We start from the raw sequence: 16,507 nt of genomic DNA on the forward strand, positions 1-16,507 counted from the left end.
TACACATTTAAAATAACTTTTGAAAGACTGCATTGTATAAAGTACAAATTAAATAAAAATACGTTCACGTTTAAAAAATGATGTAGCATGTATTCAGAAATGCTCAGCATATCGGCAGGATATACATAATTTGTATTTAAGATCTAGTGAAAGCTCCACCCGCTGATGTGGAATTTGAATTAAGATTTTCTTGTCATCAACTTTCTCCAGTACATTTACCTGTATTATCGTTACATCAGTGACTGTTTTTCTATGATACTTTGTTAAAGTGAAGTCCCACATTTACTTTGTGACAGGTCAGTCAGAATCACTTTCACAACAGTAAATGTTGAGTGTTTTCATGTGAGGTTCAGCATTGAGGTAAGCATTAGATTTTCCACTGATCAAATGTTGCTGCTGGTAAAGAATTATGTAAACGTTTTCAGAATCTAATATCCAACCAACATCTTGTCAGAATTGAGACCTAATAATTTCAATTGGTTTTATATCCTTTAGAGACTGATGAATGAAAGATCTTTTTAAGGACATACAGACACCCTGCTTTAGGAAAATCTATTTACTACACATTATTTTCTGTTTTGGACTGAATGCAGGCATAATCAACACTGTTAGTTTTCTAGAAGCAGCTGATTTGTTCTGAGAATCCCCAGGCTTCACAAACTCCAACTTGGTCTATTGTGTGCCCCTAAAGTCATTTTCATTCTCATTAAGAAATGTTTTGAGTTAAGTTTTTAAAGTTACAAAACAACTTGTTGAACTGATGTTCAAAAATAAACAGTTTTACTGCTTTGGCAAATGTTCTGGATTAACCATGACCATAGTGAAATCTTCAGAGCTGCATTAGGAGTTCAGTGTTTGTCGAAAGGGAACTGATAGAACTCATAAATACCTGCATCACTGCAATCTGCTGTTAGAAAGAAAGCTTACCTGTGCCAGCGATGACTTTTACTCCATATGGCTCCTGTTCCATCAGTCACTCATTGGAATAATCACAAGAAAATGCAAAAAACCTTCAAAAAAGGCCTTGACTGCAGTGCATGTCAACAATTGTAAAATTCACCCTTTTCTGGTTATATAAAATAGTCAGCACACATCAGCAGTAATCAGGTTGTAGCACTCCGGATTAGTGACCTTGACAGTTGGACCACTTCAGCTTTCACCTATTTTCTGCTGCTTCCCTGAACAGTCCAACCAGTTTCTATGGTAATTCAGTCCCTCCCTCTGTCCCTCATTGTGTGTCATCCAATTCTTCTTCCCGCTTCAGCTGTTATGCATTTGTGTGTGCATGTGTGTGTGTGACTTCTTTCTCCTCAGCTGCTGAGCTGGCTGTTGTGCAATGGAGGTTGAGAACACACAGACAGATTGATTCTACCTGTATGTGTGTATATCAGTGTACGTATGTACAATTATAAAAAATGTATGTATGAGGATTGAGAGAGAGTGACATGGGAATGTGTATGAGAGTACAAATGATGGGGTTTAAGGATGTATTGTTAGATTGAGGGGATCTTCCATATTTCGTCAAGGAAGTTGTTTTTTATATTGTGAAATGGGGGGAAGTAGGGGGGAAGGTGACAAAAGGTGAGGGAAAAGTAAAGGGTATTGTGTTTCCTAAGGGGGGAATCTAAAAGTATAGGATAATATAAAACAATAAAAAATGTATGTATGAGTGTTGGAAGAGAGTGACATGGGAATGTATATGGGAGTACAAAGGATCTTGGGAGTAGGGGGATGACAAATGGGACAGATATCTGGAGAGAATATAAAATATTCCAATAGGGGATGCAAATCGGGATTTCGTGTTTCCAAAGAGACATGTGGGCTGGATATTAAATAGTGTCAATGAAAACTTTACAGTGGGGATTTATTTAGAATTCCATGCATATAAATGATAGAGTTGGAACCATATCACCCCTCGTATTACATCATAACTGCACAGAATAGGTACTACAGTGCCAGTGATGAAGTTCAGGACATATTAGGGGAGCTATAGTCTGTTGAATGAGCTCAAAGTCACAATTTGTTGTATTGGGATGATGTGTGACTTTATTTATTTTAGCATGCGGGTATTGAGATAAAACCACAAATAAATGATTATTTCCTGTACAGCATTAAGGTTTCAAAGAACAATAATGCAGGGTTGTAGATTTTGTCTTAAACGTATAAGAAAGCTCTGGCTACATTTTGTGTATTCATTATTTCCATGTTGTATTCTCTATGTAGGGCTCATTGAGATCATACCCCTGGAACAGATCATACCCATCGAATAAATGGACATGTCCCGACGTCTCTGGACCATCTACTTCAACCACCTGAAAATAGTCCTTTTCTGAGGAAAATGTCTCTTGTATTGTATATAAGATAAGATATATCCTATCCATTTTCCATGTATAGAAAACACAACTAAAATGCTATGGTAACCAGTGCAAATTCTTGTTTTTGTCTGATAGTGTTTTAAAAAACAGCTCTATGCTGCCAGGCAGCATCCCCTGAGCAAGAAAAATCAGGCACAGGCGGGAGAAGGAGGCCCTTATTCTTGGGTAATGTTTTAATATATATGTACAGTCTATAACATTATTTAATGAATGACCATGTCAGTCGTGTCTTTTATTTATGCAGTAAAGAGGTCATATTGATTTTCTACAGAGGAGAGACATCTGTACGAAAGAGTCAGACGCTCTATTTTACTAAATCGGGGAAGAAATCTTTTGTTAAAAATCCAGCAAATTGTGGCGATGGTGATACAGGTAAAATATATGTCTCAGTAAGTCCTTAAGGAGCCATCCTGACTTCTTTATCCACGATCATTATTTCATTTTAATATCTTCAATGTTCTATAAATACATCATTTAAAAAGGGGATATAACACTGAGATTATTTACCATGCTTATAGCCAATATTGCATTTAAACAAGCCAGAAAAGATCTTACAATTGAAAAAGAGGTTGTGCAATTGAAAAGGGAGGTAGGGCTTTTGAGGGAAAGAAATAATGAGTTAATAGAGGAGGTGTGCATACTCAGGGAAAGTAATGAAGCAATAGAAGGATAAAAGGAAAAAATGGTGTACTTTTTGTCAAATTAACTTAAGATCTGTGTTGAGCAATTAACTTTTGATATCACTTATTTTATTTGGTAGTTTGTTCAACCATGTCTCGTAAATGTGTAAGCAAAACAAAACACGGCTAACAATGTATGGAGAACAAAAAATTACTTATACAAATAAATGCATAAATAAATAAATGTCCTAAATGTATTTACACATTTATTTATTTATGTATTTCTGTGTCCGTATGCTAATGAGTAAAGGCGGTCCTAATCTCAGTCTCATGCAGGATTGGTCACAGGAGTGCAATGTTCTACTACTTCTGCCTGTCAATGCTTACTGTTGTGCACTAGCTGCTGTTTGCAGTGTTGTGTCAGTTCACACTTTGAAAGAACGAGTATATGAAAATATGTAGGATTCAGCAACATAGACCTCTAAGTCTGTTTCAATGTGATGTATACACACCCTTTGAGTTACTCGGCTCTTTACAAATTGTGTTTCTGAAATGATCGAACAAATAACCAGATATCCTGGAGACTTTTACATCCTTCCCATGATTTTTGGTCCAGAATATGGGCTATATGCGTAGGAGCAGACCTTTTCTTTTAAGGAGACAAAAGTGATGGAGCATCATATAACGGTAGCCTAATTTTGGAGTCAATACCTAAATGCAGAATCAATACCTGTATCATCCATGATTGGAGGAAGTTTCTGGTGAAAAAAGGTCTCTGGCAGGATATACGGGATGTAGTGGTCCTCTTGACATTGTTTGGTACAAAACAGACAAAACATCAGCACTATACTGTATAGTAGTACAGCAACCAGACCACTCCCTAAAGGGGTAAATAAACAAACAGTATTTTAAAGACCACATGATCCTGACAGTTAAGGATGGATTATTTTCTTATACCCACATGTTGGTTTCATTTCCCCTACCCCTTCACACACATCTCTGACCTCCCCTTCCCTGTTGCAAATAGGTGTCTCTTATTTTCTTCTCCCCTCACATCCTCGTCACCACTTGTTCGCCAACCTCCCCTCAGGCAGGTTCAGGGTCTTACGTGCCCAGACAAACCAGCTGAGGAACAGATTTTTCCAAGTGCTGGGGACAGGCTGTTAAAATCATAGCATTCCTTCCCCCCACCCCAACCTGAAAAACAATGTTTCAACTGCTGCTAAGAATTGTATAAGGAGTTTGCAATATATATTATTTATATGTATATATATATATATATATATATATATATATAAACACTCACCAGCCACTTTATTAGGTACACCTTGCTAGTACAGGGTTGGACCCCCTTTTGCCTTCAGAACTGCCTAAATTCTTTGTGGCATAGATTCAACAAGGTGTTGGAAACATTCCTCAGAGACTTTGTTCCATATTGACGTTGCTGCAGATTTGTCGGCTGCACATCCACGATGGGAATCTCTTGTTCCACCACATCCCAAAGGTGCTCTATTAGATTGAGATCTGGTTACTGTAGAGGCCATTGGAGTACAGTGAACTCATTGTCATGTTCAAGAAACCAGTTTGAGATGATGTGAGCTTTGTGACATGGTGCATTATCCTGCTGGAAGTAGCCATCAGAAGATGGGTACACTGTGTTCATAAAGGGATGCACATGGTCAGCAACAACACTCAGGTAGGCTGTGGCGTTTAAATGATGCTCAATTGGTAATAAGGGGCCCAAAGTGTGCCAAGAAAATATCCCCCACACCATTACACCACCACCAGCGGCCTGAACCGTGGATACACGGCAGGATGGATCGATGCTTTCATGTTGTTTACGCCAAATTCTGACCCTACCATCTGAATGACGCGGCTGAAATCGAGACTCATCAGACCAGGCAACATTTTTCCAATCTTCTATTGTCAAATTTTGGTGAGCCTGTGCAAATTGTAGCCTCAGTTTCCGATTTTAGCTGACAAGAGTGGCACCCGGTTTGGTCCTCTGCTGCTGTAGCCCATCTGCTTCAAGGTTCAACATGCTCTGCATACCTTGGTTGTAACGAGTGGTTATTTGAGTTACTGTTGCCTTTCTATCATCTCGAACCACTCTGCCCATTCTCCTCTGACATCAACAAGGCCTTTTTCGTCCACACAACTGCCACTCACTGGATATTTTCTCTCTTTTGGACCGTTCTCTGTAAACCCTAGAGATGGTTGAGTTTGAAAATCCCAGTAGATCAGCAGTTTTTAAAATACTCACACCAGCCCGTCTGGAAGAAACAACCATGCCAGGTTCAAAGTTACCGGAATCCTTTCTTCCTCATTCTGATGCTCGGTTTGAACTTCAGCAAGTGGTCTTCCCCACATCTAGATGCCTAAATGCATTGAGTTGCTGCCATGTGATTGGCTAATAAGCTATTTGTGTAAACAAGCAATTGAACAGGTGTGCCCAATAAAGTGGCTGGTGAGTGTATATGCTGCTAAGTGGACTGCTGCCAAATGAAATTTCATTTTGTATTGATGCACAGCGACGATTAAGTATCTAGCAAGGAGTACTAGAATATTAGAAAAATGCCGGTAGTTCACAGGCTTAGTTCCACAATAAAAAAATATATATTTTTACTCGGTTTGAGTGTACATTTTGTGGCAACGAAACCCATCTCATAACAGCCTGCCAGGAGTGAACTGTTATGGGGCTTTTAATGTGAATTTATAATATATACTGATGATAGACAAAACAGTGGAGTCAATTTTAAGTCAATGGAACAGAGTCAGTAACAAAAACAATTAAATTGATCTTATGTGGCTTTTTTTTAAATGAAAAATATCAAAACATTGTGCATCTTCCTTTAAGCATTCAAAACAAGCACTTTGATGAGGATAAAATTGAAATGCGATTCATTTATTGTACACAAGAGCAATTTTAGGCCTTTACCAGCTTCAACTTAAAAGCTGACACAAAGACATGCATGTATAAAACAAATGACATTTTCTAAAAAGAACAGTAAAAAAGTAGTAGTATAATAGTTGGCAGAATTAGCAGCTTTTTAACATGGAAAATATACAACACAACAACATGTATAAAAGCATTGTCCTGATTTTATTAAGTTCCAAATGTTAACCTCCAATGTGTTGTACTTTATGCTTTTTACATATTGGTAAGACTGGTAGGAACATTTTCTTGCTCCCTTGCTCTTGGCAAAGTCAGCTTGAAAAGAAAAAAATTCCTGCTGTTACCTGACTTTGTAGCTAACTGTCCATATCAAATCACCAGCGTGTTCCAGTGCATGGGCAAGATCCTTTCAGTGAATTCAAATGTTTGGGTCACTATCATGTCTTTGTGTTCAACAGTCCAATGGTTTGATTGGTCTGGTCACTTTTATCCTGCATTTGCATAAACTGGATGGAGCTGTCTCACTCATAGTTGTCATAAGTTCAAATATGGAGGTTTTACCAACTCAAACTATTTCTTTTCCACCAGCAAACTAATGAATAAAACATCTACAATGGACAAGAGTTTTGTGTTTTTGAAGTAGATGTCTGTTTACACCAAGTGTGAACATTAAATGCCCCACTTTCTTTTCTCTTTTTTTGAGGAGGTTAAATTATGTTTCTCCACATTTCACCTCCACATGTTGTTGTGAATGATGCAAGTCATCAACACAGGCTGAGATCAATGTGAACACCTAAAGGCAGGGACAGGAACAGGAAAATGACCTCTTTCCTCTCACATATTATGACTGAGTAAGTAAAGAATGCAGTTTTGACCAGAGGAACACAAAGAAAAAGTAACAACACAATACAAGTGTAGTAGCGAAGTGCGGGTTGGTTGGGTTTTGGTTAGCATTTTAGAAAATATTTCAGTTGTCTGGTCAAAAAGTGACAAAGCAGAGTCCATTAATGTTATAGGAGGAATTGCATGAAATACCAAAATGAGATTACTGATCCACTTTTCCCAAAAGAGTGATATGACATACTTAATCAGAGAAGTTAAAAAGAGAGGTGTTTCGAGTCGGTTAGGTCATGGAAAAAGGTACATTTTTGCAGGTTTCGCTCTCAGAAAGGGTTAGGCGAGCACTTCAATAAAAGTTTTTTCCTTGTTCTTCCAGTCTTGGTGTTAATGTTACTTGTTATGGACACAGTGAAGATGAAACCGGTCCTGATCATCTAATGTGTTAAAAACGCCAGTGTGCTCCTCCATCCTCTGCCATGATGTTGTATTCGGGTCAGTTTAGTGTACTGTAAGGCTTCCTCACCATCCCCATGCCTTTGATATGTGGCTTTGTAATGGTTCTCTCACATGCAAGTTTAAAAGTACAGCTTGTGGACACTCTGAACTGAACTTTCCCTTTAAACCACACAATGTGGAAAATACAAAAATAATGTGCAAGCAAATGTCGAAGTCCTTTCAGGGAGTGAGAGTCTTCTTAGCGAATGGTTGGTCAGACGAAGACTTTCGTTAGATTGAGAGCTTGTGGGGACCACTGTGTCATTGTCTTATTCAGAACATTGTTCACAGACAGTGACACTTGTTCAAATTGTTTGTGTGACATCACCAGTCCTCGCTGTTCGACAGGTGACCTTCAGCTGGGAGTGTTCAGCAGTTTCATAGTGATGTAAGATCCTGGACCTCCAGCAGCATAGCATCCTGCTCTGTCCTCAGCTGGTCTCTGACCTGGAGGCGACCCACCAGCTCTGAGCTCAGGTCTGACACAGACAAATGAAAAATTAATTCATGTAGTTTGTAGATTGGGCAAAACCTTCATATCAGTTGTTCAAGTACTTAACAATAAATGAATGCTCTTGGTCAACTTAACTCCCCTTTTTTGATGATGCCCATGCCCACAATAGCTGCATACCCAATCTGTAAAGCTGAATGTGAGACCATTCCAAATGAATGCATATTGTTCATGTCACCTCTGGAGATAGGCCGCTATCTAAATTTAAACTATATTACTGGTTATTTCAGATAAAGCTCCTGACAACCAGATGTGATAGGGGGCTGCTACAACGTGTCAGATCGATCAAAAACTAGTAAAACCACCAGATGTGTCATTGTTATGAGTCATAATTTAAAAAATATTTTTTTTCCATCCCTCAGAGTGGTGCTATTTAGTTTTTTTTTTTTTCCATCCCTCAGAGTGGTGCTGTTTAGTTAGTATGGTGTAGGTGCTGATTGGGCCAGAGGCTGATAGTGCCCAGTTTGAAATGCTGCCTGCGGATGTCGGTTTTGCTTCCTTGCTTTATTTCAGACTCCCAACAAGACCGTGCTGTGTTTTGCAATATTGACCGACGATTCAATTTGAATGTGTGATCCCACTGACCTTGAGGAATTGTAATTATATTAGATTGTGTCTTGGAATAACTGTCTCGAATAGGGGTAGGGGTGAAAAGTCATGCTTGTTGAATCTAGTTTCCACTAGGAATGTCTGACCTGTAATGTGAAACCTAGATTCTCGTGTAGACTGTTTTTTATACCAATTATCCGCAATTTCCTGCAAATATGCTCCAACGTCCAGAAATATATTCATTGTAAAGCAAAGCTCTGTAACCTTTCTTGAAATTCAGGATTACAATTTATTCAGAATTCTGTTCCATATTTCAACAATAGTTGGGCCTCTGCAGGAATCCATAGCCATATTACTGTTTTACTTGCATTTTAGAAGTTAAACAGTGTTTTTCTCTTCTTGATTCTGCTAGAGGTTTCTCCCTGCTAAAAGGGATTTTTTTTTATGGTGATCAAGTACTGGACAATTATGTGATGCCACCACACACCCCGCGGGATCGGGATCTAACTGAAGAATTACTTCCTGTACCTGCATTTGAAATCACTAATCCATGGACTTCCATAGGATTTGCCTTTACCTTCTCTTCTGCTCTTGGGTAAACCCTCAAGCATCTTCCACTGTGTGTGTTCATCATTTATTTTTAATCAATCTCTAAAAATTGTCAAAATTCTGGGGTCGATTGCGTCCTGGATTTGCGCCTCAAGGGACAAAGCATTGGACAAGGCACCATATGTTCTAACTTTGTGCAATTTTTTTAGCCACATCATACAGGTGGGTTCAACACAAATCTAGCTGGGGGTCCAAACCAAATCTTGTTGATACATAAATACCTTCATGTTTTCTGGGGAAACTTTCTAAAAACTAATCTATGGTCTATAGGTGACCAGGTTTCCTGGAATTTCCAATTCCTACAGTCTTATGACTCCACCCTCGTGTTAACAGCATGTTAGCACCTAGGTAAATCATGTTTGCGGATTTAATTGCTGCCAAGACAAATATAATACACACATGTTTCTCCCGTGCCTCCAACTCCAAATCATTTTAATGACATTGCGCTAATAGAAAGGTCATTAGCTGTAATATAATGTGCTGCTTTGATAGAATGTAATTAGACCTTATCTAATGTCTGCGTATATACTACTTATTATTACTTACCTTTTTTTTTTTTTACAAAATAGTGATGACATGTTTATAGTTTGGGTAAAATGCTGTTTGTAAATGATTTTCATGTCCTGAGTTTATAAAAAAGTCGATCACAAAAATAGAAGTGTCAGTTTTCGATTTAAGCAGCATGTAAGGGATGCGTGTAAGAAATGAAGGCATGGTCACAGTTGAGTGTAATGACTGTGTGTGGGTCTGTACCTTGTACTGTTTGGCTGAGAGATGAACAAAGACTATTTAGCTCCTTGATACTGAAGCTTTGTAAATCACTGCACTCCAAATGTCTCCTCTGGATTACAGGATCACTATGAGCTGCAGTCTGAGAAGAGGAGAGGAGGAAAGCTGTGACAAAATAACATTTAAGGCTAGAAGACAGAAAAGGGCTGCTACTGTTCCATGCTATGCACCATTTGGTAACATGAGGCTCACCAGTGTTTTGTGGTCTATTCTCAGTCTGTCTCGTAGGTTCCTCAGAGTGTTCCTGAAGCCTCTGGATTTTGGTTTCTCTGGTTTGGAGGCAGGCTGAGGATTCTTAGGAACCTGAACACTCCCCCTCTTTAAGATTGGGAGGGGACAAGGTTTTATACTCTTCATTATATCCTTTGCATTTTTCCATCTGTACACAGTTCCAACACAGAGTTGAGTCTGAGCTCACCTGATTTAACTCTTAATTCAAAACATGTTTTAGAGGTACTTACCCATGTGTTTGAACTTCCCTTTTTGCTCCCATCTCCTTCCTTCTCTTCCTCCTCCTCCTCCTCACTTTCACTGTTGTTGATGAAGCAGAGCTGAAGATTCATCTGTGTCTGCAGGCTGGAGGACACACAACAGTAAAATGAACATCATATTTTGGCTTTACACTGGTGGTCATTTAGGGATATGTGTGACTGACTGAATAGTGTGGGGGGAAAGCCACAAGAGGAGATGAATCAGACTATGTGAGGAGTTCAAAAACTTTACAGAAAAAAAGCTTTTTATGCAAGTAGCCTGGAGAGGCCATCAGTTTTTCTAGTGTGTGTACCGAGAGGTCAGTGCCAGCACGTGGCTGTTGCAGGCGTCGTCTCCATCCTCCCAGCTCTCTGCTCTCCTGCCTCTCTCCTCCATCCAACTCACTGGAGCTCTGCCACGCTCCAGGGATACTCCATTCTGAAACCAAATGACACATGTGTTACACAAACACGTCACTGTCATTTCAATTTGTTACTGTTGTCAAATAGCTTAATAAAAATCAACAGTGGTACATCAAGTAACTGATATCTGAGTCAATCCACATCTCTGTGTTGGTATGAATGTAGTATAAGACAGAACACATCAACACCCAATTCTCTATGAATTATACCTAATTCAATCTATGAAAATGACTAGGAAAACATTATTGAAATGGCGTATTTCAACCTCAAAGTAGGATCAGCTATTATACCAGTATTTATTTTCTCCATCCACACCTACTTGGTCACTACGCATCAACAGGAGTGACAAAAGCTTTGTAGTCACCACTGCAAGGAGCATTAGCAAGTAGCAGCGTACATTTTAGGGTGTATATGTGAAAGAGAAGCTTTATATATAGAGGTAAGTACTGTATGAATGGGTTTGTTGTTTGGTGAAATTTTTTTCAATTATTTAAATGTAACCATGTTGTACATTCCCGACAAAATTACACATCACAATAAGTTATTTTGTCACTTCCTTTCAATCTAAAGTATTGAGAGAAACTAGAAAAGTAGCTCCTGAAAAGCCAAAATTAAACAATTCATAGAACACACATATACTGTATATGATAACACCTGCTTGCCAAAATATGTGCTGGGAGATACTGAGCCTGTAATCAAATCACTTTTTCACCGGGAGATATTTGTTTTCACGTCTGTCAGGTGTTAGAAGAGTCATCAAACCCACACTCGCTCGCGGTGAACACAGCAGGGATCCCCTGCTTTGTTTACGCAAGGACTTCTCCTGGACTTTTCAATAAAAGGATCTACATATTGGATCCTGCATTGCTAGGGAATGGAAGGAGAGATTTCTCTTCCAAATGACACAGCCTAGACGTGCTAATTTGAATGGGTCTTTAAATACATCATTGGAGGGATGTGGCCCCTGAAGCGGGACAATATCTGATGATATATTGACCTGAGAAATTTCTCTACTGACAAGAAATTTAAGAACATAGCTGGTAGAAGAAAACAGATTCTGTATGCAGATACAGGGACACAGATTCTGAGAGGTTATCACCATGTGGGAGACTGAAATATAGCTATCTCCTACATAGGTTCTATTTCGAAGACAATAAAACTGACTGTTCCCAGTCCAGGACTCAACATCATACTCCACACTCCCAGACTGTGACCTCTTACCTTTGCCTTTTTCTCCTTCTTCTCCTCTTCTTGCTTCTCCAGCTCAGCAATGCGCAGGCTCAGTGCTTCCCAGTGCATGATGGGAAGCCCCAGATTGTCCTCACCATAGCCCTCCTGCCAGACCAGTGCGGCACCCTCCGAATCATCATCGTCCCCCTCCTTGTTGTCAGTGTCATCATCGCTCTTCCTGTCGTCTTCGGCCTCATTGCTCTCTTTCTCCTCCCGCTGCTGCCTCTGTCTCTCCTTCTCTCCCTCCATCTTTACAGTGGAAACAGCAGTATACCAAATAACATTTTAAACAAGTGTCTGGGACAAAGAGGTCTACAAGGAAAATGTGCACCCAGGTTATAAAACTGTATTAGTGTCGAAGTAGTAATTCAAAGAAAACAGGTTGTTTCTGGCTACCAGAAATCAAACTTAACAATCATTAGATTCTTCACATTCAAACGTTATAACCACCATTTTTTTCTACAACCTGGAGGGACTTCTTCAGTTTACAAAGCTAGCATATGTTAAGTACTGCATTACTGATTCAAGTATTTTCTTACTGTAAATGAGTTTTAGTACAATAACCCTGCCTTCCAATATATCTCTATCATATCTTTATTTCTGCCAGGGTGAATGAGGCTTTAAAACCACCCCAGTGTGAGCCTCTCATGTGTTAGAGCTGACTGCTTGTTTTTCTGAATGATAAAAACCTTGAAGGTTACTGAATAACACTAACAGCTGTTCTGAAGGAATTTTCCACGAATAAACACCGTGGACACAAAGGGGAAGGGTGGATTCATAAGATACAGAATAATCAAAGATTTGAATATTCTCAATATGTGCTTGAGTACACGCACTAAACTGCATGTATGTCAGAGAAAAGGGTTGGAGTGGCAGCTTCTCTTTAATGCAACGTATGTTGAAGTTCTTTCTTAGCTGCTGATCCAAGCTAACACAATCTTTTATGGCCCTCTGTATTTGGACAACATTTATCACTTGAAAACATGAGATCTTATTTTTCAGTTCAGGTGTGTAGGATTTATGGGTACCTCTGCAGAAATGGAACATAATATTCATAATGATGTTTTCATTAGTGTATAATGACATGAACAGAGAATGGCTTTGTTTTTGTTAAGCTATTATCAGACATGACCAGAGAATTGGATTCCACAGACTTTCTGCTTTCTTTTTACTAGGGAGAAGGCAGAGAAATAATATCCGGGATAATCCGGGAGCCCTCACTCTGACATTTGCATTCACAAGTGTGGAGAATCTCCAGAGTTAAGTGCATATCTGAAAGCAGCTTTGGGTTAGGATGATCTTTTTAAATTTGCATTGGGAGCAGGTCCTTTTAGATAGCATCCGCCATGTTGCACCACCATGTTTCCCGTGGCCCGGAACAGACAATCCAAACAATGATCCTAGAGTAGGCTTTTCACGTTTTCACGTTACCTGAAGGCCACTGCAGGTTCTCCTATACACTGGAAGAGTAAGGGTTGTTGAGGCATAAACAGTATTGATTTACCAGCTCTTGTCAACTTTACTGTGTTTAGAATTGAGTCAAAATGATTAGAAATCAGGCCCACGATTGGCCATGATGTTAATTCACATTTCAACACTGGTTTATGTATGACTTTCTAATACTGAGCAGGAAGAACCATTTCAAATCCTACTGAAACAAGAAATCTCTGTCCTCTGGATTTACTTGACTGAAGGTGTTGACTGAGAAATGTTTAGTTTGAGTTTTTCTCAGGACACAAGCCCTAAACCCTCCCATTTATTTAAAACGGCACTTTCTGTGATATCGCTGATATTGTGACATCATCAGTGAGGACTATGATGATGGGGCGGTGAGACTATTTTTTGATTACACTCTGTGACAAGTACATTTTAAATAACATAAAAAAAACAAAGTAACCTTTGATTATCTTTGATTTTCTCCACCTATTAACTTAAAACTTGGTGGCTGTGCTGCTGAAGATTCTGGGAAGATTCTCGTTGACTGAAATTCTAAAGAAAATTCGCCAACAGATTCCTTCTATCAATTTACTTCAATAATCAACACTAACAACTGATTGTAAATGATGTGAATGTATCATGTTTCCAGAAGACAAACACAAGAATGTGTATCCTCAACGTGCCTAATTGTACCACAATGTCTCATGTACCGTGTTCAGAGGATGTTACGGGGGGAAAAGGCCACAGTAAAAGTGATTTAGGTTCAGGACTATAAAAAATCAAAAGTCAAATCAAGTAACAGAAGGCCCTCTACAGGCGTTACGTCGTTTGTAAGGTGAACTGCAAAAACTCCAGTAAGACGTTATTGAACTAGTCCGGTTTCGAATCTACACCCCTGGAAATATAACATACACTGAGCATCACTCCAAACTGTAAATAGATTTATTTTAAATGGACACTTACCACTTTACCCGTAACACAAACACACGTCTACTGTGTGGTCAGAGGATCTGAGGGCTGTGCCACATTGCTCAGCTCCTCCAAGTTGTCTTCCTCCTTCGCCTCTTTTCCATCGGGTTTCACTCTTTCTCAAACAAAGCCCAACAAATAGAAAACACGTGCATTAGAGCAGTTCACGCCAAAGGTCTCAGTCTGCAATACAACTTTGTGTCTACAGTTTCGATCACTCCACGAACCCACTAAATCTGGGTCCACTCTTTAACAAACGAACAAAAGACTCGGATCTGAGGAATTTCACGAAAAGTAACGTTGGCGATTGAAGTTTTCAAGTCCGGGACTTCCTGTTGCTGCCTTCAAAATAAATCTCTTTTTGGTCGTCTTCCTCCTGCTTATACGAGGATCATATCGAGGAACAAATCCTGACATTTTTAGAATAATATATTACCAAGGGAAATTCCCCAAAAAATTACAGAAAAACTCACAATACTGTGAAAAATATGGTTGTAATTTAACAAGGAAATATTGAAAAAACAAAGAAAAATCATCTTTTGGGGAAAATAAGCATCTAGGAGAACCTGTGCTCACCGGGGCCCCACTAATTCTGGACCCAAAATTGTGATTAACAATCCCATTGTTTTTTCGAGAATCTATGAGACCCCCTCTGAATATCATGCAGATGTAACGATTAGCCTCGTAGTCAACAGCTACCAAACATCTCCTCCTCCACAAGAGTCAGTTTACTCCATGTCCGTGTAGACAGTTTACTTCATAATGTGATACTTATTATAATACATTTATTTAAAGATCCAGTGTGTAAGATTTAGGTGAAAGGGAACTAGAGGCAGAAATGTAATCCTTGATGTTTTCACTAGTTTATTTCATCTTAATTGTATGAATTGTAATTTTCTTTACCCTAGAAAAGGCCCTTTATATTTACATACTTTATATTTATATCGAGGGGGTCCTCTCTACAGAGGCCGCCATGTTTTTTACATTAGTCCAGACTGGACAAACTAAACACCTTTTGAGTTTTTATGACAATTAAAGGCTACCACAGGTTCTTTTTCATGTTTGGAAGGAGATGGTGAGGTGAGGGGTGTTCAGCTGCAACATGTTATTTCAACACTAGATATCACAAAATTCTACACACTGAACCTTTAAGATTTTATGATACTGCCACTTTTTTAAAATCCGGTCAAGTCTAGTTTCAGAGGCAAGAGAATAATCACCAGGCAGGGGACTTGAGTACCAAAAAAAGTCTTTTTTAGAAATGCAAATTTATTAAAACTACAAACACCACAAATGAGGAAACACAAGTACCTACTTCCTAAAACACATAACATTGCAAGTGAATTCAAATATTGCACACCCCTGGGAAGACACTATACACTCCAAGCACAGCAAGTGATTTCACTGCACACAATGGAACTTAAATATTGATTGCTGTGATATGGGACTTCTTCTCCCTTTGTCCCCTGCACATTGTGTTGTTTTTTTCCAAGTATCCTTGGTCCTCAGCGTCGGCCCAGCCGCATTGAAGCAGCATCTGGAGAATTTGTTTACACATCTCTTAGAGGGTAAAGTGTTGGATGGTCACCCATGACCTCAGAAACAATTGTCTCAGTCTTCCATGGGAGCAAGTGAGCATATGGAAACTGGTCGTTTAAGAGGCAGCCAATCAAGTGAGACTCTCCCACTCCATGACAGCACCTCATCCCAAAACAGCACCGCCTACAGCTGAGACACAAGCTGAGACGCTAATATAGGTGAGCTACTTATGAAATCAAATGAACATGAGTGGAAGAGAGACACAAAAAGCCTTGACCAACTGCAAGAGGACGACAGAGAAAGTGACAGGGGCCTTTACAGTCACATGTGCAGCATGTGTTTTCTGTACAGTTCATGAGGGAACACCAAAGGCCAAAAGGTGAGGATGCAACTTAAAACCATCTAAAAGGAGATGGGTGATACTTACTGGATTATTTTTTTTAGCCAGTTGAAAAGCTAACTTTTGTCTCTTGCTGTAAGCTTGAGGGACTGGGTGCAGTCGATGTCCGGAGTGAAGACAACCATGGAACACTCTGAGGACGACCCCCCAAACTGGCAGCAGCTGGTGGGGAATGAAGTCCTAAGATTCTGCAACTTCATGGTAGACCCACACACGAAAAGTGTGACTGGTTTGAAAATTTATGAAGAAGTAAAAAAGTAAAACTTTTTTCTGACATGCACTGAACTCTGGACATTATGCTGCAATTTTCAAGAAGGACTGTATATAAGAACACTAATGTCCAAGTCTGTTGCTC

At 39.3% G+C, this 16,507-nt stretch overlaps 1 protein-coding gene across 1 annotated transcript; it reads right to left on the reverse strand.

The window, feature by feature from the left end:
* Positions 1–5,879: 5,879 nt before the first annotated feature.
* On the reverse strand, positions 5,880–14,536 carry LOC109637697 (schwannomin-interacting protein 1). The gene is made up of 7 exons (XM_020100248.2): positions 14,208–14,536; positions 11,799–12,056; positions 10,469–10,593; positions 10,146–10,260; positions 9,877–10,002; positions 9,649–9,766; positions 5,880–7,705 (listed from the first exon to the last, which is right to left on the reverse strand). Exons 2-7 carry the CDS (start codon positions 12,054–12,056, stop codon positions 7,605–7,607), a joined length of 843 nt encoding a protein of 280 aa, XP_019955807.2. The 5' UTR covers positions 14,208–14,536; the 3' UTR covers positions 5,880–7,604.
* Positions 14,537–16,507: the final 1,971 nt, after the last annotated feature.

The sequence above is a fragment of the Paralichthys olivaceus genome, chromosome 22 (genome assembly GCF_024713975.1).
Source record: "Paralichthys olivaceus isolate ysfri-2021 chromosome 22, ASM2471397v2, whole genome shotgun sequence".
Taxonomy (NCBI): domain Eukaryota; kingdom Metazoa; phylum Chordata; class Actinopteri; order Pleuronectiformes; family Paralichthyidae; genus Paralichthys; species Paralichthys olivaceus.

Bases quoted from the DNA above. Each gene is read 5' to 3' on its own strand.
- LOC109637697 (XM_020100248.2), bottom strand. From the start codon at position 12,056: ATGGAGGGAGAGAAGGAGAGACAGAGGCAGCAGCGGGAGGAGAAAGAG. The intron at 10,261-10,468 runs GTACACACACTA...TGTGTCCTCCAG, and splicing joins GTGCTGGCACTGACCTCTCG to CCTGCAGACACAGATGAATC. The intron at 10,003-10,145 runs GTAAGTACCTCT...CCAATCTTAAAG, and splicing joins AGGGAAGTTCAAACACATGG to AGGGGGAGTGTTCAGGTTCC.